This window comes from Eptatretus burgeri, chromosome 2 (assembly GCF_056783735.1).
Source record: "Eptatretus burgeri isolate ZD-2024b chromosome 2, Ebu_testis_v1, whole genome shotgun sequence".
Classification (NCBI taxonomy): Eukaryota; Metazoa; Chordata; class Myxini; order Myxiniformes; family Myxinidae; genus Eptatretus; species Eptatretus burgeri.
In genome coordinates this window covers 97,997,807-98,022,975 of record NC_140962.1, presented here as the reverse complement: position 1 = coordinate 98,022,975, position 25,169 = coordinate 97,997,807, and the positions used below count along the sequence as shown (strand labels likewise).

At 47.7% G+C, this 25,169-nt stretch overlaps 1 protein-coding gene across 4 annotated transcripts in view; it reads right to left on the bottom strand.

The window, feature by feature from the left end:
- QRICH1 (glutamine rich 1) overlaps positions 1-25,169 on the bottom strand; it is a 65,031-nt gene that overhangs the window by 5,984 nt on the left and 33,878 nt on the right. For all 4 annotated transcript variants that reach the window (XM_085870441.1, XM_085870440.1, XM_085870444.1 and 1 more), the window contains 4 exons: positions 24,984-25,138; positions 24,763-24,877; positions 24,483-24,591; positions 6,352-6,503 (listed from right to left, as the gene is read on the bottom strand). In XM_085870441.1, coding sequence (XP_085726567.1) covers positions 6,352-6,503; positions 24,483-24,591; positions 24,763-24,877; positions 24,984-25,138 — 531 coding nt within the window. The remainder of the gene's footprint in view (positions 1-6,351; positions 6,504-24,482; positions 24,592-24,762; positions 24,878-24,983; positions 25,139-25,169) is intronic.

Below are 25,169 nucleotides of genomic sequence, written 5' to 3'. Positions count from 1 at the left end.
GCGCAGTGATGGTGATTTGGTGACCTTCAAGCTACCGAGACCATCTCCTGGACCCAAAATAGAGGAGGGATTTCTTTTTTAAATTCTGTCCTCTTGTTTGATTTTGAGTCAGTGTGGAGGGGCCTCAAAGTTAGATTTAGGTTACCTCACATCTTGATTAATTTCCATTATAATTGTGGTTTTTTTCTCTTTGTTAAATCATTATATATTTAAGTTGCTGGTGTCCGTGTATCTATTGTGGGTTCAAGAGTAAAACCCCTGTGCTCCTCAGAGCATTTGATCAACGCATTACTACCTTCCTGGTGAAGCGCCTAGGTGTTTCTTTCCCGCGCGTGCCACAATCTCCGAGAATCTCGGCTGCAAGTCTCCAAGGGAGAACTGTTTGGCCATCCGTCCAGGTAGGGGCAGACCCACTGGACACGACAATACATTGGACCCCACCACCCAACCCACCATGACCTCAATGCAGCCTGGACCATTATTTTTCTGACATTTCCTTCCGGTTTATGAACAGTTGGAGGTGGGATTCCCCACCTGCCTGGTGTTGGTGCAGTGGTTAGGGCAGCGGCTTGGGATCCAAAAGATCCTGAGTTCAAGCCCCGTTGGGCCACCGAATTAATACACCAGGGGGTTGACTCAGCCTGTCATCCTTCCGAGGTCGGCAAAATGAGTACCAGTGTACTGGGCCGGTGTATACCCCGGTTAAAATAGGTGTACCATATCCCTGTGTCGTAAGAGGCGACCAGGGTTGCGTCAGGAAGGGCATCCGGCATAAAACATGTGCCAAATCACTATGCGGATCATACGGATGATCCGCTGTGGCAACCCCTAACGGGAGCAGCCGAAAGAAGAAGAGGAGGTGGGATTCCCCACCATCTTTCAAACAGTTCGTCCCTCGATTTTTGTGGTCATTGTTGTCAAGTGCATAAATGGTATTCAAACATCACAATTGCAGTGAATAATGTGAACCTGAGGTACTGGCCAATTTCCATATATCAAGGCCTTTTACTGAATCATGCAACACTAAACATCACCAACACCAATGAAATGCTTGCAGCTGCTCTCTTGTGGAATGACGAAAGAATGACATCAATTGCAAGAATACGTTGCAAGGTTCTGTTTGTTTCCCTCTTGAGACAATTTTTCAATGATCTCCCAAATCAAAGGTCATGGAAGGTAATGCCTGTACTCTTCCACTTCATGACATTGACAATAGTCAATTTGGAAATGGTGAGGATGTTTGGAATTGTGCTGATCGAGGATTCCACATGCTATCGGCTAATTACCCTTCATTTGCTCAACGGAACTTTGCGAGCTAATTTTTCTGGGAAGTGATGCTCCAAATTCGATCCCAACAGTTGCAGTTGGTCTGTTATTTCACTTCATGAAAATCATACTATATTTGGGCAATTCTCACCTGTGGAACCAACTTCCACATTCTCTGCAATGTCATTCTTCCGACCAGGTCTTCAAGACAGCTTAGCTGTTCACAACCAGCTAAGATCCTTGATCCTAGTCCAAAACCTTTATCTTTTCTACCCATATTAACCTCCCCCCCCCCTCACCATACCGTAACCCCCCTCACCCCCTCCTACCAAATTTGCAGTTTTCTTTCCTGAGAGTTTCCTTCTGTATCCATATGCCCACCCCCCCCACCAATTTTGTCCAAATCTCCCTCTATCCTGTCTTTCAACTCCACCGCTGTTGTTGCTCTGTCCCTCCCGACTCCCTGTTCCACAACCCCCCCCCAACCTTTGTTACACCCTCATCCATACAGTGGACTCGCTTTTCCATGAGCCTCGATTATATGTACAAAAATTTTATATATATATATATATATATATATATATATATATATATATATATATATATATATATATATATATATATATATATATATATATATATATATATATATATATATATATATATATATATATATATCCTGAAACGCAAAAGAAACTTACCACTTGTTTGAAATGTAATAAAATTGTAACAGTTCAAAATAAAACAAACCAACAATTGCAAATTGAAACATTGGCATTTTATTGATGACATGTCAAGTTTTTGACCAAGATACACCATCCCATAAGTTTGTTCTATAGTACAGAACAGCACAGGGTGCAATGTCAGTCCCCTTTCAATAGCGTGTGTGGCCACCATTGTTTTGGATACAGGCAGTGCATCGTCGGCGCATACTGCCTACCAGCCTTTGGATGGATTGCTGCTGGATTCTGTCCCACTCAGTCCTCAATGTCTGAAGCCATCTGACTTAAGACCATCTGCCTGTCCTGCCTTGCAGTGGTGACTCTTGGCCTCCCTGATCGAGGTCTGTCATCTGCAGAGTTGTGGAGGGTGTCTCTGTCCACCAGGGCCGATATCGTCTGGTGTGAACAGCCAAGGCGACGTGCTACCTCACGGTAGCTCAATCCGCCTTGCAGTATATGCCCAAGGCACACTGCCGTTGATCCCTTGACAATCGTGGCATGTTGATTGAAATGCCCATTTTGCACTGGCTGTTTTAAAGCCAATATCAAGACATCATGTGCGGCTCATTAAAATCATCCCGTACCCCTTGGCTAATCACTGACAGTCAAAACGGCTGTTCAACAGCATGCTGTGCTATGAAGTGACCATCCGTGACCGTTTTGTCTGACAGTGAGGACACTATTGTCCACAAATAAGTTCACACATTTACTACACGCAGTGTTATTGTTGATATTTGAAGGTTTAAAAGGTGGTAAGTTTCTTTTGCGTTTCAGTATATATTGGTTCACGAAAAAATAAGTGACCACGATATTCATTATTGGTGTGTGTCTGTCTGTCGTCTGTCTGTCCTGAGCATAGCTCCATGGGTTTTGATCAGATCCTGATAAAATTTTGGTGGGAGGTTTATATCATGATCTAGTTTTGTTTTCCTGAGAATGGGCGTGGTGCGCCCATTATGGGTGGAGCCACGCCGCAAAAACGTGTTTTTAGGGGGTAGCCGATTTCAATTTGCATCTTCTCCTTGGGGTTTTGTCGAATCTGACAGGGGTTTAGGTATTTCGGTGAGCCCAATGGCACCTGCATAGCCCCACGGAGAACGATTTTTCATTTTCATCCCAAGGTCAAGGTCACAAGGTCACGAACTTAGAAAATTGCGAATTGTGTTTTTAGGGGGTAACCGATTTCAATTTGCATCTTCTCCTAGGGGGTTTGTCGAATCTGACAGGGGTTTCGGTATTTGGTTAGCCCAATGGCACCTGCATAGCCCCACAGAACTCGATTGTTCATTTTCATCCAAAGGTAAAGGTCACAAGGTCACGAACTTAGAAAATCGCGAATTTTGACATAAAAATCATACGACCGCCAAAACTATGAGTGCTCGGATGACAATATTTTTTATGCATAATCTTGAGGTCATTCCCCACCTAAACCATTTTGCTCTATCTCGAACACCTTGCCCGTGGCGCCCCCTTTCTAGTTTGTTTTTACGCCGATTTCATCAAAGTATGTATAATCCGGGGAGTGCAAAATGCCATATAGCCAATATAACGTTATGTTGTTCCTGGAATGTTCCAGAGGAAGTTTTGCACCAAAGGTCATAATCCTTGACCTTTGTGAACTTTAAAGGTCAAAGTTGTGGGAATCGAACCGGGTTTTCGATCTTCTTCGACGAACTAACTCCAATAAGCTATAGCACGTATCCTGTTTCCTTATTTTAATGTCCACAACATTGTTTTGTCACCTTTAAAGGTTATGCAAATGTCAAATTTTGAAAGTTGTTGAACGAAACCGGGTTTTCGACATTTAGCAGCTAATAACCTGTCACTCGTACATCATGTTGATCATTTTTATAATTTGGTCAAAAATTATCACATTGTCTCATCCTAGACTTCTGAAACAATCGACATCGTCAAATACCGCTCGTGAACCATCGCCATCTCCAGACGTGTGTGTGTGTGTGTGTGTGTGTGTGTGTGTGTGTGTGTGTGTGTGTGTGTGTGTGTGTGTGTGTGTGTGTGTGTGTGTGTGTGTGTGTGTGTGTGTGTGTGTGTGTGTGTGTGTGTGTGTGTGTGTGTGTGTGTGTGTGTGTGTGTGTGTGTGTGTGTATATAAATATTTCTCACAAGTTAAAAAATAATAATAAATTTGTCGGAAAAGGTATGCAGGACAAAAGGTTGTGATCAAAACATAAAACGAACAGTGTTAATTGCCTGCCCTACATTCCCACCACCCCACGACAAAAGGCACCGAGCTTTTTCTCACAACCCCGACCAACTCGATCCTCAAATTCCATCACCATCCCCAAAGGAAAGATTCACACCGACTGATAAAACAAGCTATAAAAGTAAGAAGGTGAAGGAAGAAAAAGAGATAATAAATGAGGTAATAACATTTGCACAAAAAAGGAATATGCAACAATTTCCTTTCACACCACTCATACAAACAAATTGAACAGGAAAGAGAGAGGTGCAAGCCCTAAAATAGGATATATTTGAGTAAAATTATGGGCCAAGCACCTTAAGCAAGATTCTTACCGACCTCCTGACCAAGCCTGTTTATGTTCCCGATTGAAATCCTGGCTCACGATGCAGGAAACCCAGGACGTCAACACAGACATATTTGTCCTGCATGTGATACGTGTACAAGCTCCTCCATGAGCTTTTCATTACTATTAACAATATCCCCCTTCCGCCATGCGGTGGGGGATAAAAAGCAAAAGAGAGTCAGGCAGAGGGCTTTTGAGCAGTCGCTTGTAATTCTGACATGTTTGCCACGAGTGGTTTAAATTTCACTTTTGTTTAACCAAGCTCGTGTATATAATCTCGACAGGCAATCATCAACGTACCATGCTGCCAATAGTCTGGAAATTGCAAAAGCCTTCACGTTTTAGGTTGGTGGGGAATGGACCAGAAATTTCAGAATTATTGGCTGTTCAATGCTCTGTTATCTCACTTGCCACCATCTTGATTTTCAGCACATGCATGAAAGCAGAAAACATGATTTCAGGTATTAGTTAACACAGCAATAGACAAGTCACCTCAAAAATGATTAATCGACATTATTACTTTGCTTTTTGAGGATGATGACACAGTGTGCATTCCATCAGATGGATGTTAATCCGGGTGTTTCATCCGCTCGTACACTGGAATGAATTGCTGGAACCCTGGTGAATTACAAATTCTGGAGTAAATCGTTTCCAAACATCAGGCCTAGAGCTGGTTCATGGAAAAAAAAAAAAAAAAAAAAAAAAAAAAAAACATGGGCCAAACCTTCCCTTTCGACCTAACCCATAATAAGGTCAGATAACTTGTGGCAATAACAATAATACTGCAGTCGTACATTACAATGAATTTAATAAGCAATGGTATATTTCACATTTGAATCATCATCTTAATACCCATAACCTATATGTTCAAAAATAAAATAAAAACTTTGAGTTTAAAGAAATTAATTTGTGTTCGCTCAGCCCTCCAAAGCCAGTCACCGACTTTTTTGTGGCCCATACTGGGCATCCAACATCATACAAAGTCTTTCCTTGACAAATCTGAACTTTTTATCTACTTACAAGGCAACTTGATGGAGTACTGCCCTCCCCTTTGGGCTGGTACTCATGCCTCACACCATGCATTCATTGATGCTGTAGAAGTTAAGTCCCTCAAAATCAATAGAATCTCCCATAATTAGTTTGACTATGGGATGACCACGATCCCATCGCAGAAAGGTCAGTGGTCTCTCTGTCTTCTGTCCCCTTTCTGTGCTTCATTCCCCAACCCCCAGGTTTCTGCAGGATGCACACAGTCTGCTAGCAACCTAACTCTGCTGAAACTACCAAAATCCAAGCTCACTCCTGACCTCCATTCATTTGTTCCTCTTTTCTCTCACCAGTGGAGCAAACATCCTCACTCTGTTAAATCCCATTCTTCCCACCAAGGCTTCAAGATGGCTGTTCACCACCACCTCAGGTCAGTACACCCCCCCAATCCCCCAACCATTTCCTCCCCCATCACCCCTTCCAAAGCAAACCATTTCCTCTCGGTTTTACCTTTCTCTTCTTGCTGTGTTTGTGCTTACATCTAGTCTATTCACCACGTGTCCTTCTCTCCCTCCCCATTTATCTCGATCTTCTCACCCATTCTTCCTCCAAGCATTCCTGTTGTGTACCTCTACCCTGCTGTTATGTTATGTTACCTCACCCTCTTTCCACCATGTTGTCCTTGTTCTGTGATGTTATATTTTCCTTTCAGCATTACAGCTCTTCCACGAGCCTCGACTTCACACACAATTAATTTTTTTAAGGCACAAGGATAAGAATTGGAAAGGAAATAGTGGTTGAAAAAGGTGTTGCGGTATTGCAGTTGCGTACTTTTCTGGCCAGCCTGAATCTGCCCGTAGTTGCGAAGGTAGCGAATGCTTGCTGTCCGGTCCTTTACACTGTTCGGGTTTTTCTTTGTTTGCTTCAGCACTCGTGAGAAGGCAAGTTTCGAGTGCTGCTCCACAGTCTTCAGCATGAAGTACCTGGCAGAATAACCACAATAATTACCACTCAAGCACTTTACGTATTCATAAAACAGGGTGAAGCACATCATGTTGCTATCTCAAAGGCAACCAGAGGTGTTTGAACAGTGGCTAAAATAACTGTACTGGCTCGCGAAGAACCCGTCCTTACAGAAGTCAATTCCCCCAGAATTATGGACGGGATTATTTATGACTTGCAATGCCGGCTGTACGATACACATTCACATCTGGAGAAGTTGGGTGCTCATAGCACCCTTAACACTCGAGACTATCGTTTCAGAGTCCAAAACCGTCCCATGCACACCCCTGGTATAACCATAAATTTTAAACTCATTCTGCCAGGCAGTTCAGGAGTGCACAGAAGTCCAGCAAACACACAATTCTAGAATTATACATCGTATGATTATGGTGCAGGAAACGACGACATACATGATAATTTGTTAAAACTGCCCCAGGTTTTTTTTATTCACAATATCTTAAACTTGAAAGAGTATTTTTGAATAAACTTGGCCAACATGCAATTCCGCATTGGCAGAAGTCTGACCAAGTATATTAGTTGTACGTCATAATATTATTCACAAGAAATGACGAAGAAATGCTTCGTTAATGGCCAAAATTATTCTCACTTTTTGGTGGGGTTGGTCAGGAGAAGCTTGGCCCAAGTCTTTCACGAACAGGTTGGCCAGGCCTGACGGTTCAACCAAGGTCATGGCAGGAACTTGGAATTTGTTCATGGTGTCGGCGATAGTTCGCTGATGACAGAAAATACTTACCAATTGTTTATTGGCATAGACATCTGAAAGGGACATTTTTGATGCAGGCCACTCATTTGCCTCTTTTGGCTGTTCATTCACAGCACATTTCCCAAGATTCTCTCGTTAAACTGGTCCTAGAAATACAATTCACCAAGCTTGCATTGGTATTTCAAATGGACTTCTGCACCCTGAGTTTTTTTTTTTTTGGGGGGGGGGTTGTTTTTTTACATCAACTTGAGCATGATAAGTGTGTTTAGTGCCTTGGGAAATGAGGTGCAGCTGACGTTTTGAACAAAAGAAAAATTAAACTAATAGAACAATGCAGAGCCTACCAGGGTATTTGGTGAGATAACCCCTTTCACACAAGCCAACGAGTGTGTACTGCTTATGGATTAAGAATAAAACATATATATTCGAAACATGTGGAGTGTGACAAGCACTCTCCCGATCCCCATTGGACACAGGCCTACACCAAAGCGTCACCTCCAACACAGAGGCCTCGGCCCGGTGACTCTGTAAAACAGACAAAGATTATATGGTCAACATCAGTTAAACATCAAACGGATCCACCACTCCTGATTTCGGGCTTATTTGCCCTCATCAGGAGAGCATACCGACAAATATCTAACCAATGACGACCACATTTGTCGTTTATACATCAGACGCACCTCCTAACTGTGCTCTTTTGCTCTGTGCGAATTATGCGGCTTTATCGTGTGAGACATAATCCACAGTGATGCTTACCATAACAGTCAGGATGTGATTCAGATGTATATATATATATATATATATATATATATATATATATATATATATATATATATATATATATATATATATATATATATATATATATATATATATATATATATATATATATATATATATATATATATATATATATATATATATATATATATATATATATATATATATATATATATATATATATATATATATATATATATATATATATATATATATGTTGTTGCGGATTCGCGCCCGCCGGCGTGCGAGCGGCCACGTAACTCGAATCGCGACACGTCGCCCACCGGACGGACAATCCCGTCGTGACCCTCTCGGACTAACGCCGGGAACTAGTCACGGGTGGGCCTTTCGGCCTCACCACGATCGTGCCAATCGGCCCCCCGCGTGGGATAGGGTTGCTCGCCAAATTCGACCTACCTAGGTACCCACACGGAGGGTAGACAGGGCGATCGCACCTCGCCGCAGGTCGACTTCGGACACGGGCCACTTTAAGCGACCCGTTCCGTACTATCGGGATAACCGAGCGGTGTTATCGTCAACCTCAACGGTTCGATTAATTATTGGACGTATTTAGCCCACGACCAACCCTTTACGTGAAGTAAGATGGAGATTCAATAAAAGAAAAGACGAAGCGCAACGGGAAAAAACAGTTAAACATAAAGCGCATTTATTCCGCGGCAAACGGAAAGCACACATATACAATTATACACCAAAAGCAAATGTAAAAGTAACACGACAATTCTGCACAAAAAGCAAATGCAACAAAAGAGACACAATGCAGATCTACTACCGACTACCGAGCACACGGCAACACTTATACAGTTTTACTTTCACAGACGGCGCCGACAACACATATACTCCAAAGCAAAAGAAAAAGGAAGGGGCCACCCTCAACGATGAGGGGGCAGACGGGCCTGGGACCGAGACCGCGTCGAGCCTACCCGTCTGGTGATGAGCCGCAAAATGGCGGCGGCGCCCCGACTCCGCGGGCCTCGCTGGCACTGCCTGGAATGGGGTGGGAACGGGGCCCCCTTCTCACACTATCTCAGCGCGAGGGGAAACAGGGGGGGTTGTTGATGCTCGGGGGAAGGAGGATATCTGGCTGGCTTGGGTCCCGCGACGAGCGACGCCACTGCGACCTCGACCGCGTTACCGGCCTCCCCTCTCCGCAGCTCCCCGACTCTGACACGAGCGCCGACATCCACAAAGATTCTTGGCTTCTCCAGCCTCTCCGGACCCCGACAGACACTCTCTCGACTGATTTCGCCGCCGCCACAACTCTCCAACTCTCTTCTCTTCTCAACTCCTTCCTCTGAATTCGCCGCCGCCACAACTCTCCAACTCTTCCCTCTCCTCAACTCCGTCCAACTGCCTCGATTCGCTCCGCGCTCGGTGCTTTATAGTCCGACAGGAGAAATCATATGCAGATTTTTGGATCAGGAATGGCTCGGGGGCGGAGCCACGCTCGCCCATTGGACGAAGGAAAAGTGGGCGTGAATCATTCTTGATCCGCGAATCTGCATATAGCGATTATACTCCGACGCGCCTGGAGGCGGGGCCAAATCGCCCCACGCTCGCTGATAGGACGGAACAGAAGTGGGCGTGAATCATTCTTGATCCGATTTCTCGGAAAGGCTGGTGTTTTTGCACCCGCTGCTCGGTGCGCGCCCTGTACGAGTCCAGTATCGGTGCCCACAAGCGGCGCGGGAATGGCGGTGATGCGATGGTTGCGAGGGCGAGATGTGACGGTAAAGGTTGTGGCTGTTGGCGTTGTTGTTGTTGTTGTGAAGCGGTTGGTGGTTGTTGTGTGATGGCTGTTGAGACGTGGTTGGTGGTGGTTGTGGTGGTAGTAGTGGCGGCTGGTCCAAAATAAAGATAGTAAAAGAAAAACGGCTATCTAAAAGGGTCGCAGCCCGAATGAATAATATTTATTCCCTCTAAACAACGGGTTTGGGCTAACTACACATATACTTACAGAGATATCTCACCTACGGGACCTGAATGGTGGTTTGCGAATTTTGTCAACCACAACAATATATATATATATATATATATATATATATATATATATATATATATATATATATATATATATATATATATATATATATATATATATTGTTGTGGTTGACGAAATTCACAAACCACCATTCAGGTCCCTTAGGTGAGATATCTCTGTAAGTATATGTGTAGTTAGGCCCAAACCCGTTGTTTAGAGGGAATAAATGTCATTCATGCGGGCTGCGACCCTTTTAGATAGCCGTTTTTCTTTTACTATCTTTATTTTGGACCAGCCGCCATTACTACCACCACAAACCATGTCTCAACAGCCATCACAACAAACACCAACCACAACTCCGCTTCACAACAACAACCACCAACCACAACGCCGCTTCACAACAACAGCCACGACCTTTACCATCACAACTCGCCACCATCGCATCACCACCATTCTTGCGCCACTTGTGGGCACCGATACTGGACTCGTGCAGGGCGCGCACCGAGCAGCGTGTTCAGAAACATCACAGACTTTCCGAGAAAATCGGATCAAAAACGACTCACGCCCACTTCTGTTCCGTCCTATCGGAGAGCGTGGGGCGATTTGGCCCCGCCTCCAGGGCGTTGGAGTGAGGTCGCTATATGCAAATTCATGGATCAAAAAGCATTCACGCCCACTTTTCCTCAGTCCAATGGGGAGCCAGTTGGAGGTGAAGGGTCGGAGGTAAAGGGTCAAAGGTGGGGGGGGCGAAGCCACAGGGGATATAAACGGCCGCGCTCGCCAAACAGTTGTGAGTTCGGAGGGGAGAAGTCAAGAGTGAAGAGTTGGGACGAGCCAAGAGAGGAGACGGAGAGGGCGATTAGACGGAGCTGTGGAGAGGTGGCGACGGCGAAGGCGGACGAAGGGGTGCTCGCGTCGGTGCCGGGAGCTGCAGAGGGAGAGGCCGGCGGCGCGACCGAGGTCGAGGTGGAGACGCTCGTCGCAGGACCCGAGACAGGGTGATATCCTCCTCCCCCCGAGCATCAACAACCCCCTCCTGTTTCCCCCCGCGCTGAGATAGTGCGACAAGGGGGCCCCTTTCCCACCCCCTACCAGACACTGCTCGCGAGGCCCGCGGAGTTGAGGCGCCACCGCCACTTTGCGTCTCATCATCAGACGGGTAGGCCCGACACGGTCTCGGCCCCAGGCCCGCCTACCCCCCTCATCCTGGAGGGTGGTTCTTTTTCTTTTGCTTTGGGTATCTGTGTTGTCGGCGCCGTCTGTGAAGTAAAATTGTATAAGTGTTGCCGTGTGCTCGGTAGTCGGATAGCTCTGCATTGTCTTCTTCTTTTATATTTGCTTTTTGTGTAATACTGTGTTTCTTCTCCTTTTACATGTGCTTTTGGTGTAATTGAATATGTGTGCTTCCCGTTCATCGCGAAATAAATGTGAGTTATGTTGAACTGTTTTCCCGCTTCGCTTCGTCTTTTCTTTCATTGAATCTCCATCTTGCTTCACGTAAAGGGTTGGTCGTGGGCTAAAACGCCCGATAATTAATCGAACCGTCGAGGCCGACGAATAACACCGCTCGGTTATCCCGATAGTACGGAACGGGTCGCTTAAAGTGGCCCGTGTCCGAAGTCGACCTGCGGCGAGGTGCGATCGCCCGGTCTACCCTCCGTGTGGGTACTTAGGTAGGTCGAATTTGGCGAGCAACCCTATCCCACGCGGGGCCGATTGGCACGATCGTGGTGAGGCCGAAAGGTCCACCCGTGACTGGTTCCCGGCGTTAGTCCGAGAGGGTCACGACTGGATTGTCCGTCCGGTGGGCGACGTGCCGCGATTCGAGTTACGTGGCCGTTCGCACGCCGGCGGGCGCGAATCCGCAACAATATACATAAATACATACATATACATATATATGTATATATACGTATATATATATATATATATATATATATATACATATACATATACATATACATATACATATACGTATATATATATTGTTACGAATCTACAACGCCCAGCGTGCGAAAGACCGCTTTAGCCAATGGCGACCGTCTCGCCCACTGGACGGACAATTCAGTCGTGACTTTCTGGAACACCGCCAGAAACCAGTCACGGTGGGTTTTTAATCCCACCACGGCCCAGTCCGTATTCTACCCGCGCGAAGTATGGTCAATCGCCGAATATCGATATACCTAAGTACCCGTGCGGGTAACCTACCGAGGGACCGTACCTCGGTGAAGGCCTGCTTGGACACGAACCGCTTAAGCGGTCCGTTCCGTTCTGGGATAACCGAGCGGGTATTAATCGCCGACCTTGCCGGACCCGATTCTATTTATCGGTTGTTTAAAAATCAACTAATATTCCGCAATACAAGATGGCATTTCAATGGGGGCAAAATGACGTGACGAACGGGTTAACATTTAAGGAAGCACATTTATTTCTACACACATGCACATATACAAACAATCATGCAGTCAATGGGGGAAGGGGGCAACACACGAGCAAGGTAAAAACACGTATACAGTCAACAAAAGCAAAACACGCATGCAGTTGTTTTATGAAGACTGCGGGACGGAGACAAAGACACGGGCAAGGCGAAGCACTACAACCGTCTATGAGCAATTATATACAGTCACTGAACAGGTTTTTACTTACAAGTCACGGTGCCACAACATGCATTCGAAAGCACAACCCCAGGAGAAACACCACCCCCATAGACAGGGGAGTCAGACAGGGCCCGTGGGCCATTATAACGTGGAGCCGTGTAGACCGCAGAGGCTCTGCGAGGCCGCGCAGGTTACCTTCCTCGCTGGGCGACCCACGACGCTCCTTCCCCACGGCAGCTAGCGTAACCGCGGTCCGGCTCAGGCCTGGTGGTACGGGCCCCGGCTGGCAACGCCTGAGAGGAACGAACGGGCCTTCGCTCTTTTCGAGTTGATGCTCTCTTTAAGAGCCCGTCCGTCCCTCACGCTGCTCAGACTGTCCCGAAGCCCGATCACCTCGGACCGTTCGGAGCTAGTTGGCGAGTTCTCTCCGGCTCGTACATGAGCGCGCCGGTCTGCGCGGCACAGCAGGCTGGGCTGCGATCCCAGCTCGCGTCTCCTCCTGGTGTTCGAACCTCTCCACCGACTGAAGGCTCCAAGCACCAGGCTCCAGACTTCCGCGCAGCTCCTCGACCTCTCCAGACTTGCCTCCAGACCTGACTTGACTCGTTGAACTGGCGCTCTGCGCGGCCTTTTATAGGGCTGGTGAGACGAGATCTGATCTCCGCCCTCTCACCTCTGACCTCGGCGCGGAAAGCAGACGTCGCGGAAATCACCGACCCTCTGGATCCGATTCTCCGAGAGCGAGCCGACGAGTTTGAAATCATCACCCTTCGACCCCCACAGGCCCCGCCCCTTTCTCTTCTGTGATCCGTTTTCTGAGGCGAAGCTTCCGCAGAGCGGACGTGGTAGAAATCACCAGATTTGCGCTCACAACGAAACCCCCCACGTCGGATTGCAGCGACGCTGTTCACTGGGGACTTGCCGCGGCTGGTGGAAAGATGGCGTCGGTTCAGAGACGAAGGTGAGGTGATGTTTGTGGTGTGGAGATGTTGACGGTTGCTGGCGGAGTGGTGAGGATGGCGTGGTTGTTGAGAGGCAGGTGTGATTGTGGTTGTTGTGAGGCGGTTGATGAGTGATGTTGGTGGTTGGTCCAAAACAACGATAGTGAAAGAAAAACGGCTATCTCAAAGATCACAGCCCTGTGACATGAATAATTCCCATTAAACAACGGCGGGGAAATCTAACTGAACACAGACTTATTGATCTAAATGAACTAAGGACCTTTATGGTGTTCTGCGAATTTCCACAGCGTAACAATATATATATATATATATATATATATATATATAGTTACGTTTGAGGGGGGGGTATGCATTCAAAGGGTAATTAGGATGTTTAATTAGGTATGCCATGCTGTTCGAGTTTACCAGGATCTCGATGTAATAAGCAGCAATTCAGTGGTGATAAGTTGTCTAGTAAATGTTCATTTCTTCAAGGGGGGAAATGATAATTGTCATGTAATTAGATAGGGACACGGGATAGGGTAAGTGTGTCTGCGTAAACCCCTTTTTGGTATTCTCTGGAGACTGGCCGTGACGTCACAGGACAGTGCAGCGGATGGCTCCGCCCCGTGATCACGATTGGCAGAAGGCGATGGCGGTGGGCCAATAAACGGCTCGATTGGAAGTGACGAGGACCAAGGATAAAAAGGTTCTGTTCGGGGTCGAAAAGGAAGAGGAAGAAGATTACAACCAAAAGATCGTGTTTATTTGGTGGGGAGGCTGTTGCGCGGGGAGCATCCTTGTTGTTGTGCTGATTCGATCGTGGTGTTCTTGATCGTGTCTTGGAGCCTTTCTGAGCCTCGTGCCTCACCTTGGTTGGCTCTGGGGTTCTGCTGACTTGGAGTACGGGGTTGAACGGCGGGCGGACCTGCCTCCCTCTCCTGCTCGCAACTTGGCGCCAGAACTGGTTCCCTGGCGGCTGTGAGCGGACTTGGGCCAAGACCAGGAGGTCGACAGCACCACGGTTTCTCCTGCCCCCCCTGACGAGAGCAGGGCCAGCTCGTCCGACGCCGATCCAGGGACGGTTGCGTCCACACCACGGTCCAGCCTGGCCACCAGAAATAGCTACGTTGTGTGTGTGTGTGTGTGTGTGTGTGTGTGTGTGTGTGTGTGTGTGTGTGTGTGTGTGTGTGTGTGTGTGTGTGTGTGTGTGTGTGTGTGTGTGTGCGTGCGTGCGTGCGTGCGTGCGTGCGTGCGTGCGTGCGTGCGTGCGTGCGTGCGTGCGTGCGTGCGTGCGTGCGTGCGTGCGTGCGTGCGCGCGCGCGCTTGGCGCCTTAGAGGGATTGAGAACTGTGTATTCATTGGAATTGTCTGTGTTTTTCCCCACGCCCGATCCCACACCATCCCGTCGAATCGCCCCGGATCCCTCTTCTTGCCGAGTCTTGTTATTTCTGGTAATGATAAACAAATAAACATCATCAACTCAGTGAAAAGTGACTCGTGCCACCTTCCTCGTCCCGTTTGCGGTAGAGCGATTGTAACCGCCATGTTTGGGTTATAAATAAATAAATAAACCGCCTCCATCGTTTCGGCTCATTCTACGTTGGCGGGACTGTTCAAGTCCCGTGGACGTCACATTGGTGTCAGGGTGTTGGTTGTTCGAACCCCTCTAAATTATATTTGGTATCGGGAGAATATACCAAGATTAAAATCTCGCCACGAATCGGAATATAAAATTATTACAGAAAAGCGCGCGAGCGCGGGAAAATTTTGGCGGGATTTTTAAAATTTAAATTAATTGGCGGCAAACGGGACTTCTTCACCATGGCGGATGTGCAGATGTTTGAGGAGGAAGGCCACGTGTCTGGCAGCGAGTCGGGGGAAGAGGGGAGAGACGGGGGTAGGGTTGGAACCTCCCCCGTTCCGAGCGTGGACCGTGCTTCATTGCCCGTAACGGGGCCGGCAGTGCCGGAAACCGGTGCGATGACGATCCAGACACTGTTGGAACGTTTAATAGGGGACATGACGGGACAAATGGCAAATCAATTCGTGACACAGGGCAGAAATGACGGCACAAATGGAAAATCAATTCGTGACACAGAGGGCAGAAATGACGGCACAAATGGAAAATCAATTCGTGACACAGAGGGCAGAAATGACGGCACAAATGGAAAATCAATTCGTGACACAGAGGGCAGAAATGACAGATCAATTGGGGGTAATGGGGGTACAGTTGGGTGCACGGATTGATTTAATGAGGGATGAATTGGGGGAAAAGATGGAGAAAATGAAAACTGTGATGCAGGAGTGTGTGGATGTTAAATTGGGAGAAATACAAAGTAAATTCGAGGATAGATTGGAGGAAACAAAGGTAGAAATTACATTGGAGGGGGAAAATATACGGAAAAAATTGGTAGATAAAATTGATGCAACGAACATTCGGGTTGATAAAGTGGATGAAAGCCTGGAACGTCATCGTGCCTGTGTTGATGCTCGTATGCAGCTGCAAGTTGAAGAGTGGGGAGAGCTGAGGAAGCAAGGGATGAATATGGTGGAGGAGGTAAAAGGATTGGAGGCTCGTTTGGACGAACAAGATAAAATTATGAGCCAAGATGAAGTCTTGGATAAAGGCCTGGTAGAGCCGTCTTTTGTAAGTAGAGTGTCCGGGTTGGTTGAGGAGCAGCTGCAAACTCGCGACAGAGCCTTGGAGGAGGTTGTGCGGGCCCAGAAGATCCTGTGGGAAGAGGTGTATCGGTCCATTCAACGTTTGGAACAGGAGGCAAAATTGACCCATGAGACCCTCACCACAAAACATCTTTGGCCACAGTGGGCTCCGAAATTGGATACGCAGCCACAAGGGTGTTTGATCCCTGGGCTGGATTCAGACAAGGGAGAAACTGAGAAGCGGGCCACCGTAAAAGTGATCCCCCTGGTAAATTTTTACGGGTCAGGGAGCGTTGAAGCTTTTCTGACGCAATTCGAGTGCATTTCCCGACTAAACGGGTGGAATGAGCAGGAACGTACAGGGAATTTGGTAGCAACGTTGCGGGGACCAGCCGCAGATGTGTTAAACGTGATCGCGGAGGGGATGTTGACCAGCTCCCACATTTGCGAGGCGTTGAGCCGTCGGTTTGGGTTTGCAGCAAACTGTGATCTGGTGCGGGCCCAGCTCCAGCACTGCAGATTAAAGCCGGGTGAGACAGTGCAGGAGCTGGCACAGGACATTTACCAATCAGTCAGGATCGCGTATCGGGACCTTACAGTGGAGGCATGGGACAGACTGGCACTCGAGAAATTTTTAGCTGCTCTTCCTGACCCTGAGGTCCGAGCGCTAGTGGAGTTACAGGATCCACCCACCGTTCACCGAGCGGCCGAGTGCGCGGCCAGGCTGGCCTCGTGGAGTCGGCCGGGTCGGGTTCCAGAGAGGCCATCGGTGACGATCCGACAGGCGGAGATCTAGGATCAGGGAGGGGGGCTGGGAGAAATTGGCATTACCCAAATGTTTTAGGAAATTTGCCAGAAACTGTTAAGTTTGATAAGGGGTAATTCGGTAGTTGGTGTGCCAAAGCGGCGGGGTACAGCCCAGCCAATAGAGCAATTCGATTATGGCTGAGGGGGTCCGGAACCGGAAGAGACATTACACCGATACCCACGGGGGCCTTTTATGGGGAGTTGTTTCCGGTGCGGGCGAAGAGGACACATGCAACGATATTGCCGGTACCCGGCGATGGAGGGACCCTCCAATAGACTTTTAGACTCTGAGAGGGTGAATCCTCCTGCTGAATCGCCAGGTCTATCCGAGATGCCCTTTCATAGGTCGGGTCCGGAGATCACTGTCGGGGGTCGGGGAGACTAGATTGGGCTGAGCATATACGGCCATGCTCGGCTGCTGAGATTGTGGCGAAGTGCCCTCCTTTGGTGGAAAAAAATGAATTGTGGGAAAATTAGCATGAGTTTGTGAGTTCTGCTGGGTTTTAGAGTGACAATCGGGACAGTGGGTAATTGGAAACAAAGCGGGCACGAGTGGCTGTCCAATGGCTGGTGCGTGGATCGGGTGAGAAGTGCTGTGTGAGTTGTTTTAAGTGAAGAAATGAAATGTATGGTGCACACATTGTTTTTTTATTGGGCATGGTGTGGTAACAGGGAAGGTCATGGTCGGTGAAGTGTTAGAAATGCAGGTGTCACATGTAAGGCCGATGGGGTGGGGGAGTCATGTGGGTTTTGTGGGTGGGGATGATGTGCTTGTCCACAGTGATTGCTGAAGCTCACGGTGAGCGTGAATTGCGACCCCCTTCAAGGAGATTCACCACCTGGTGGCTAATGGTGACAGTGTCTGGAGGCAACTGGGAGAGGGTCTGGTTGGGCGACCAAGGCGGGTAGGACCTTGGCGACCCAGGAAGGCCAGAGGAGCCAGTGAGACCCCTTCCAGGGTGTTGTACGGGATTAGAGCTGATGGCTACCAGGGGGGAGGGAATCAAAGGGAGCGGGGCGGAGAAACGTCCAGGTTGGACTAAAGCTTACCTGTGGGCATGGTTGCACCTGAGATGCCCTCATCATCTTGTGGTAACCCACCCCACGGCCACGACGGGATTCAGCCTGCATGATTAAAATGAGGACCATGACCTAGAAATGTGATGATGACCATGGTGTGAGTGTTGTGAAGGTGTGTGAGTCCCACCCGATCCCGCACAACTTGACAGGTGCAGCAAGGGCATGATGTCCGCATAATTTTGGGGCAAGCAAATTTGAAAATTGGCTCCCCAGGTAACGCTGGGTCTATTAGCATCCACTGGGGGAGGCGGTCAAGTGTAAATATCCTGTGAATAGTGTCGTTAAGGCTTAGAGTAGGAATGTAAAGTATAAGTGTTGTGTTTTTGTGGAACGTTTTGTTTCCCCTCCCCAGATCACTGGAAGAGTGCTGGGCAAGAGCGATGATCCGGAGGATGGAGTGCAACTTCGCTCAGTGCTCTCATGTGATAAAATAAAATAAAAAATAAAAAAAAAAACGAATGATTGTTTAGGCGAGGATAAGGCCATAAGGGGGTAGTACATTAAGCAGGATAGGTAAGTTAGCTGCGACTCGCTGCCCATTGCCCCTCATACTTTATTTCGTTAGGTTAATTAGGTGTGAGTCAGTAAGTGTTAAGGCTGGTACGGTAGCACCTGTGATATACCTTGCAGGAGCTGCGGTACCAGAGGAGGGGGCAGTGTCACTTTTGAGGGGGGGGTATGCATTCCAAGGGTAATTAGGATGTTTAATTAGGTATGCCATGCTGTTCGAGTTTACCAGGATCTCGATGTAATAAGTAGCAATTCAGTGGTGATAAGTTGTCTAGTAAATGTTCATTTCTTCAAGGGGGGAAATGATAATTGTCACGTAATTAGATAGGGACACGGGATAGGGTAAGTGTGTCTGCGTAAACCCCTTTTTGGCATTCTCTGGAGACTGGCCGTGACGTCACAGGACAGTGCAGCGGATGGCTCCGCCCCGTGATCACGATTGGCAGAAGGCGATGGCGGTGGGCCAATAAACGGCTCGATTGGAAGTGACGAGGACCAAGGATAAAAAGGTTCTGTTCGGGGTCGAAAAGGAAGAGGAAGAAGATTACAACCAAAAGATCGTGTTTTTTGGTGGGGAGGCTGTTGCGCGGGGAGCATCCTTGTTGTTGTGCTGATTCGATCGTGTTCTTAATCGTGTCTAGGAGCCTTGCTGAGCCTCGTGCCTCACCTTGGTTGGCTCTGGGGTTCTGCTGACTCGGAGTACGGGGTCGAACGGCGGGCGGACCTGCCTCCCTCTCCTGCTCGCAACTTGGCGCCAGAACTGGTTCCCTGGCGGCTGTGAGCGGACTTGGGCCAAGACCAGGAGGTCGACAGCACCATGGTTTCTCCTGCCCCCCATGACGAGAGCAGGGCCAGCTCGTCCGACGCCGATCCAGGGACGGTTGCGTCCACACCACGGTCCAGCCTGGCCACCAGAAATAGCTACGTTGTGTGTGTGTGCGTGTGCGTGTGCGTGTGCGTGTGCGTGTGTGTGTGTGTGTGTGTGTGTGTGTGTGCGTGTGCGTGTGCGTGTGCGTGTGCGTGTGCGTGGCGCCTTAGAGGGATTGAGAACTGTGTATTCATTGGAATTGTCTGTGTTTTTCCCCACGCCGATCCCACACCATCCCGTCGAATCGCCCCGGATCCCTCTTCTTGCCGAGTCTTGTTATCTCTGGTAATGATAAAAAACAAATAATCATCAACTCAGTGAAAAGTGACTCGTGCCACCTTCCTCGTCCCGTTTGCGGTAGAGCGATTGGAACCGCCATGTTTGGGTTATAAATAAATAAACCGCCTCCATCGTTTCGGCTCATTCTACGTTGGCGGGACTGTTCAAGTCCCGTGGACGTCACAATATTATATATATATATATATATATATATATATATATATATATATATATATATATATATATATATATATATTGTTGTGGTTACCAAATTCGCAAACCACCATTCAGGTCCCTTAGGTGAGGTATCTCGGTAAGTACATGTGTAGTTAGGCCCGAACCCGTTGTCTAGTGGGAATACATGTCATTTATGCGTGCTGCGACTCTTCAGGATAGCCGTTTTTCTTTTACTATCTTTAATTTGGACCAACCGCCATTGTTACCACCACAACCACAACATCAACCACCAACCACAACCACCGCTTCACCACAACCGCCACGACCTTCACGTCACACCTCGCAACCGTAGCATCGCCACCATTCTTGCCCCGCTGTGGGTACCGGTGTTGGACTCGTGCAGGGCGCGCGCCGAACAGCGTGTACAAAATCACGGATTTTGTGCTTCAAAAACGGATCAAAAACGACACACGCCCACTTTTTGCCGTCCAATCGGTGAGCGAGGGGCAATTTGGCCCTGCCTCCAGGACGATCGATATATGCAAATTTGTGGATCAAAAAGCCTTCACGCCCACTTTTTCTCGGGCCAATGGGGAGCGAGGTGAAAGGTCAAAGGGAGGGGGTCAAAGGCGAAGCTACGGGGGGATAAAAGGACCGTGTTCGTCAGTCAGAAGTGAAGAGAGTAGGAGAGTCCAGAGGCGGAGAGCAGGAGAGTCAGGAGAGTCCAACGGGGAGAGGAAGAGAGTCCAGAAGAGGAGAGTCGGAGAGTCCAGAGTCGAGAGTCGGAGAGTCCAGAGTGGAGAGTCGGAGAGTCGGAGAGTCGGAGAGTCCAGAGGCGGAGAGTAGGAGAGTCGGAAGCAGAGGGTCAAGACTTCGCGGGCGGTGGAGCTGCTCGTCGTGTGCGTTGGAGTCGGAACGGAGGGGACGAGCTGTGGAAAGGCGGCGACACCAGACGAGGGGGTGCTCGCGTCGTGCAGGGAGCTGCACCCGAGGGAGGCCGACAGCGCGACCTGGCCGAGGTGGAGACGCACACCAGGGATAATAAAGATCCTCTATACCCCGAGCATCAGCAACCCCCTCCTGTTTCCCCCCCGCGCTGAGATAGTGCGACCAAGGGGGCCCCTTTCCCACCCCCTGCCAGACACTGTCCGCGAGGCCCGCGGAGTTGAGGCGCCATCGCCGCTCCGCGTCTCATCACCAGACGGGTAGGCGCGACCCGGTCTCGGCCTCAGGCCCGCCTCATCCTTGAGGGTATTTATTTTCCTTGGTTTTGGGTATGTGTTGTCGGCGCCGTCTGTGAAGTAGAATTGTATAAGTGTTGCCGTGTGCTCGGTAGTCGGTATTAGCTCTGCATTGTCTTCGCTTTTACATTTGCTTTTTGTGTAAATGGAAGTGTTTTTCTTTTTTTGTGTGCTTTTGTTGGAATTGAATATGTGTGCTTCCCGTGTGCCGCGAATAAATGTGCTTTATTATTGAACTGTTCTCCCGCTTCGCTTCGTCTTTTCCTCTATTGAATCCCCATCTTGCTTCACGTAAAGGGTTGGTAGTGGGCTGAATACGCCCGATAATTAATCGAACCGTCGAGGTCGACGATAACACCGCTCGGTTATTCTGATAGTACGGAACGGGTCGCTTAAGTGGCCCGTGTCCAAAGTCGACCTGCGGCGAGGTGCGATCGCCCGGTCTACCCTCCGCGTGGGTACTTAGGTAGGTCGACCCGGCGAGCAACCCTATCCCACGCGGGGGCTGATTGGCTCGATCGCGGTGAGACCGAAAGGTCCACCCGTGACTGGTTCCCGGCGTTAGTCCGAGAGGGTCACGACTGGATTGTCCGTCCGGTGGGCGACGTGCCGCGATTCGAGTTACGTGGCCGTCAGCACGCCGGTGGGCGCGAATCCGCAACAATATATATATATATATATATATATATATATATATATATATATATATATATATATATATATAAATATGTATATGTATATATACATATACATATCTATCTATCTCTGCATATATGTACGGACGGTTGGACGGAACCCATTTCTATATCCCCCGCCAACTTCGTTGGTTGGCGGGGATAAAAAAAAAAAAAAACCATTGCCATGGTTATGGATTCCGTTTGAAGCATTGAATGAGGAATATGTTGGTGATGAAAAATTTTCGAAAATTATTTTCACCACTTCCTTCTTCCTCCTCAATCCTCTTTCGATCTCATAAATCTTATTTCACAACTCTTTCAATTTCATTACTCTTTCTTCTTCCTTCATTCTTTTTCCTCCTCAATCCTCTTTCAATCTCATGAGCAGGTCCAGGACAAGCCTTGAAAGTCAGTGGGAAGGAAGGATGTTGGTATTAATTATCCCCCGCCAACCAACGAAGTTGGCGGGGGATATAGAAATGGGTTCCGTCTGTCCGTCACATTTCGTTTTCGGAGCTTAACTACAAATCCCCTCAAGATATATTTACTAAATTTGGTACACATATCAAGCAAGTGGTGAACTGGTGCCTTTTGATATTTTCTAATTGATGTCACATGGTTTGACAGCCATGTTGGATTCAAGAAAAATATTAAATAATGTTTTCTCTGGAATCACATAACCTAATGAAGCAAAAATTTGCAACTATCATCTTCCATCATGTCTGCATACATCGTAAAAATTATGTCACAAGTCACATGGTTTGGCATCCATCTTGGATAGAAAAACACACCTCATCCAATTAACACGAAACTTCACACACGTATTCACTGAAGGATTGGAGGCAGAATGTAAATTTATGATGTCAGGTCACATGGTTCGTCAGCCATCTTGGAATGAAAATTAATAAATTTTAAAAATCTTCTCCAGAACGGCTAGACAGTTCAATGGGAAACTTCACATACATATTGCACATGCTTAGGGAATACAAGTTTGTTAATCCTCATTTACTATGGCGGGGGATATCAGACTTCGTCTTCAACGGATGCTAGTTGGACTTGAAATACCCATTCACATTTCCTGTCATTGATGAGGATGGGGTAGGAGGAGGTCGGAGAAGGGAGGGGAAGTATGAGGTTGGAGTCCTGAGGGAGGAGGGTATGGGGGTGAGGGTTCAGAGAGAGGGGGGCATGGGTGGGAAGAGGGACTCGGCATTACCCGGCAACACCGGGTACCTTTGCTAGTATCCCATAAATGCTCGATTCGGTTCAGATCTGGTGACTGAGAAGGCATGACGTGGATAACATCAGTGTCAGGCTCATTAAACCATGGGGCGACCACACGTGCTCTGTGGATGGGGGGGCATTGTCATCCTGGAAGCTAACCCTCCCGGCAGGAAATAAATGCTGCAACACGGGGTGAAGATGATCACTCGCTACCATTAAATGCATCCAAATGACTGCATCCAAACCATGCCAGGAAAATGCACCCACATTACAGAACCACCAAAACCCTTCACTGCAGGAACCAAGCACTCAGGGTTGTGGAGTTCTTTAGGTTTGCGCCACACGTGCACTCAACAGTTTGTCGAGAAGATGGTGAAGGATGATTCATCTGACCATATCACATTTCTACACTACTCGGTAGTCCATTGCCTGTGCTTTTTGCACCACTGGACTCGCAAACATGCATTGATTGCCAGGTGTGATGAGAGGTTTGTGCACTGAAACCCGGCTATGGTATCCCACTCAGTGTGACCACTCCTCATTTTCATAAATGTCAAGGTGAGCCAATGAAAAAAAGCCAAGAAGTGACAAGGTTTCGGAAAAGCGATGATAATATAAAACCTATACACCAAGAAAACCTATAGAAAAATCAAGACGCCAAGGTGAATAACGAATAGCCAAGATCTTGTGAAAAAAGCCAAGGAGTGCTCACACTGATCCCACTCTGTGGAGTTCTCGGCGGACCGTTTTTGATGAAACTAGCTGCTCACGCCCCAGGATGAAATTTACAGTCAATTGATCTGCAGTGGCTCGCCTGCTTTGCCTTGCACTTCAAATTAATGCACAGATGCCACGATCCCGGAGTATGCACTATTGCCCTTTGCTGATATCTTTCTCTCAGAGTTCCACGCCAACATCGCCTTAGTTCCATGTCAACATCACCGGTGCTCATGAAACATCAGCAAGTTGAGCTATCCGTCACTAAAGCTCCTGACAAACGTGCCCCAACAATCACCCCTCTTTCAAAGGCACTGAGGTTTCCTCCTGCAGCCATGTTCGCCATAATTATAGGCAACCAGGCCTGTGCAGCATTTCTATACATGACCCAAAGCATGCTGGCATGTTATTTGCTTTATTAACACATGGGCCATCCCTGTGTGGAAGCCGTTACTTTCAATATACTTGGTGTCTCATTTACCCAGGTGTTTCCATTTTTTTTGACAACTACTTACATCGTTGAAGGTGACCACTAAACATAATTGGTACGTTTACAAGAAATTTTCTATTACTTTAATCCTGGAACTTTATTGTCAGACCTCTTATATAAATAGAAAGGAAAAAGACCTCATACAACGTCAAAGGTGTGCTGGTAAATGACAGTTATGCCCTCACTTCGTGTTGAAGTACATGAGGGTGTTGAGAAGGGTGGCAGGTGAATGTGCTCCAAGCTGTTTGCACTCCCAGAGCATTTCTTCCGTAATCTGGCTGGGAATGATGAAACCTGTTGGAATGAACAGGAAACAACATGCACTTCTTCAATGAGTGATAAGAGAAATTGAAACTTCGACAACACAAGATGAACAAAGGTTGAGTGAGAAGGTGAATGAGACGACAGGAAAAGTTGATAAGAATATAAAAAGATGAAGACAGGTTCAGGGAAAGTCCACCCTACCAAGAGGGCTAACTCGTGGTTGCCACGTCCTTAGGACCTCGTGTAACCGCTCCGTAAATTTGTTGTAGTACACATCAGTAAAAATGTTGTCCACTCGCCCGTTGTCAAACAGATACTAAGAAAAGGATGGACAAACTGTCATCGATCAACACATGCAGCGATCATTCTCAATGACATAAGTACGTTAGTATTGAGAATGTTGTTAAACCCAATGCAGGCACCTTCTGTAAAGAGAGTATAAGGAAATAGAGAGCATCTGGTTCATGCTCCTCGCCATCAGGCTTGCGAGCTTCCCTCACGAGCAGACACAGCCCGTAGTTGAGCTCAGCCACAGCCGCGGACACTATGTCCTCCTTGAAGCGAAGAGGAGGCCTCCCTAAAAACACAGGAACACAATTGGATATGAT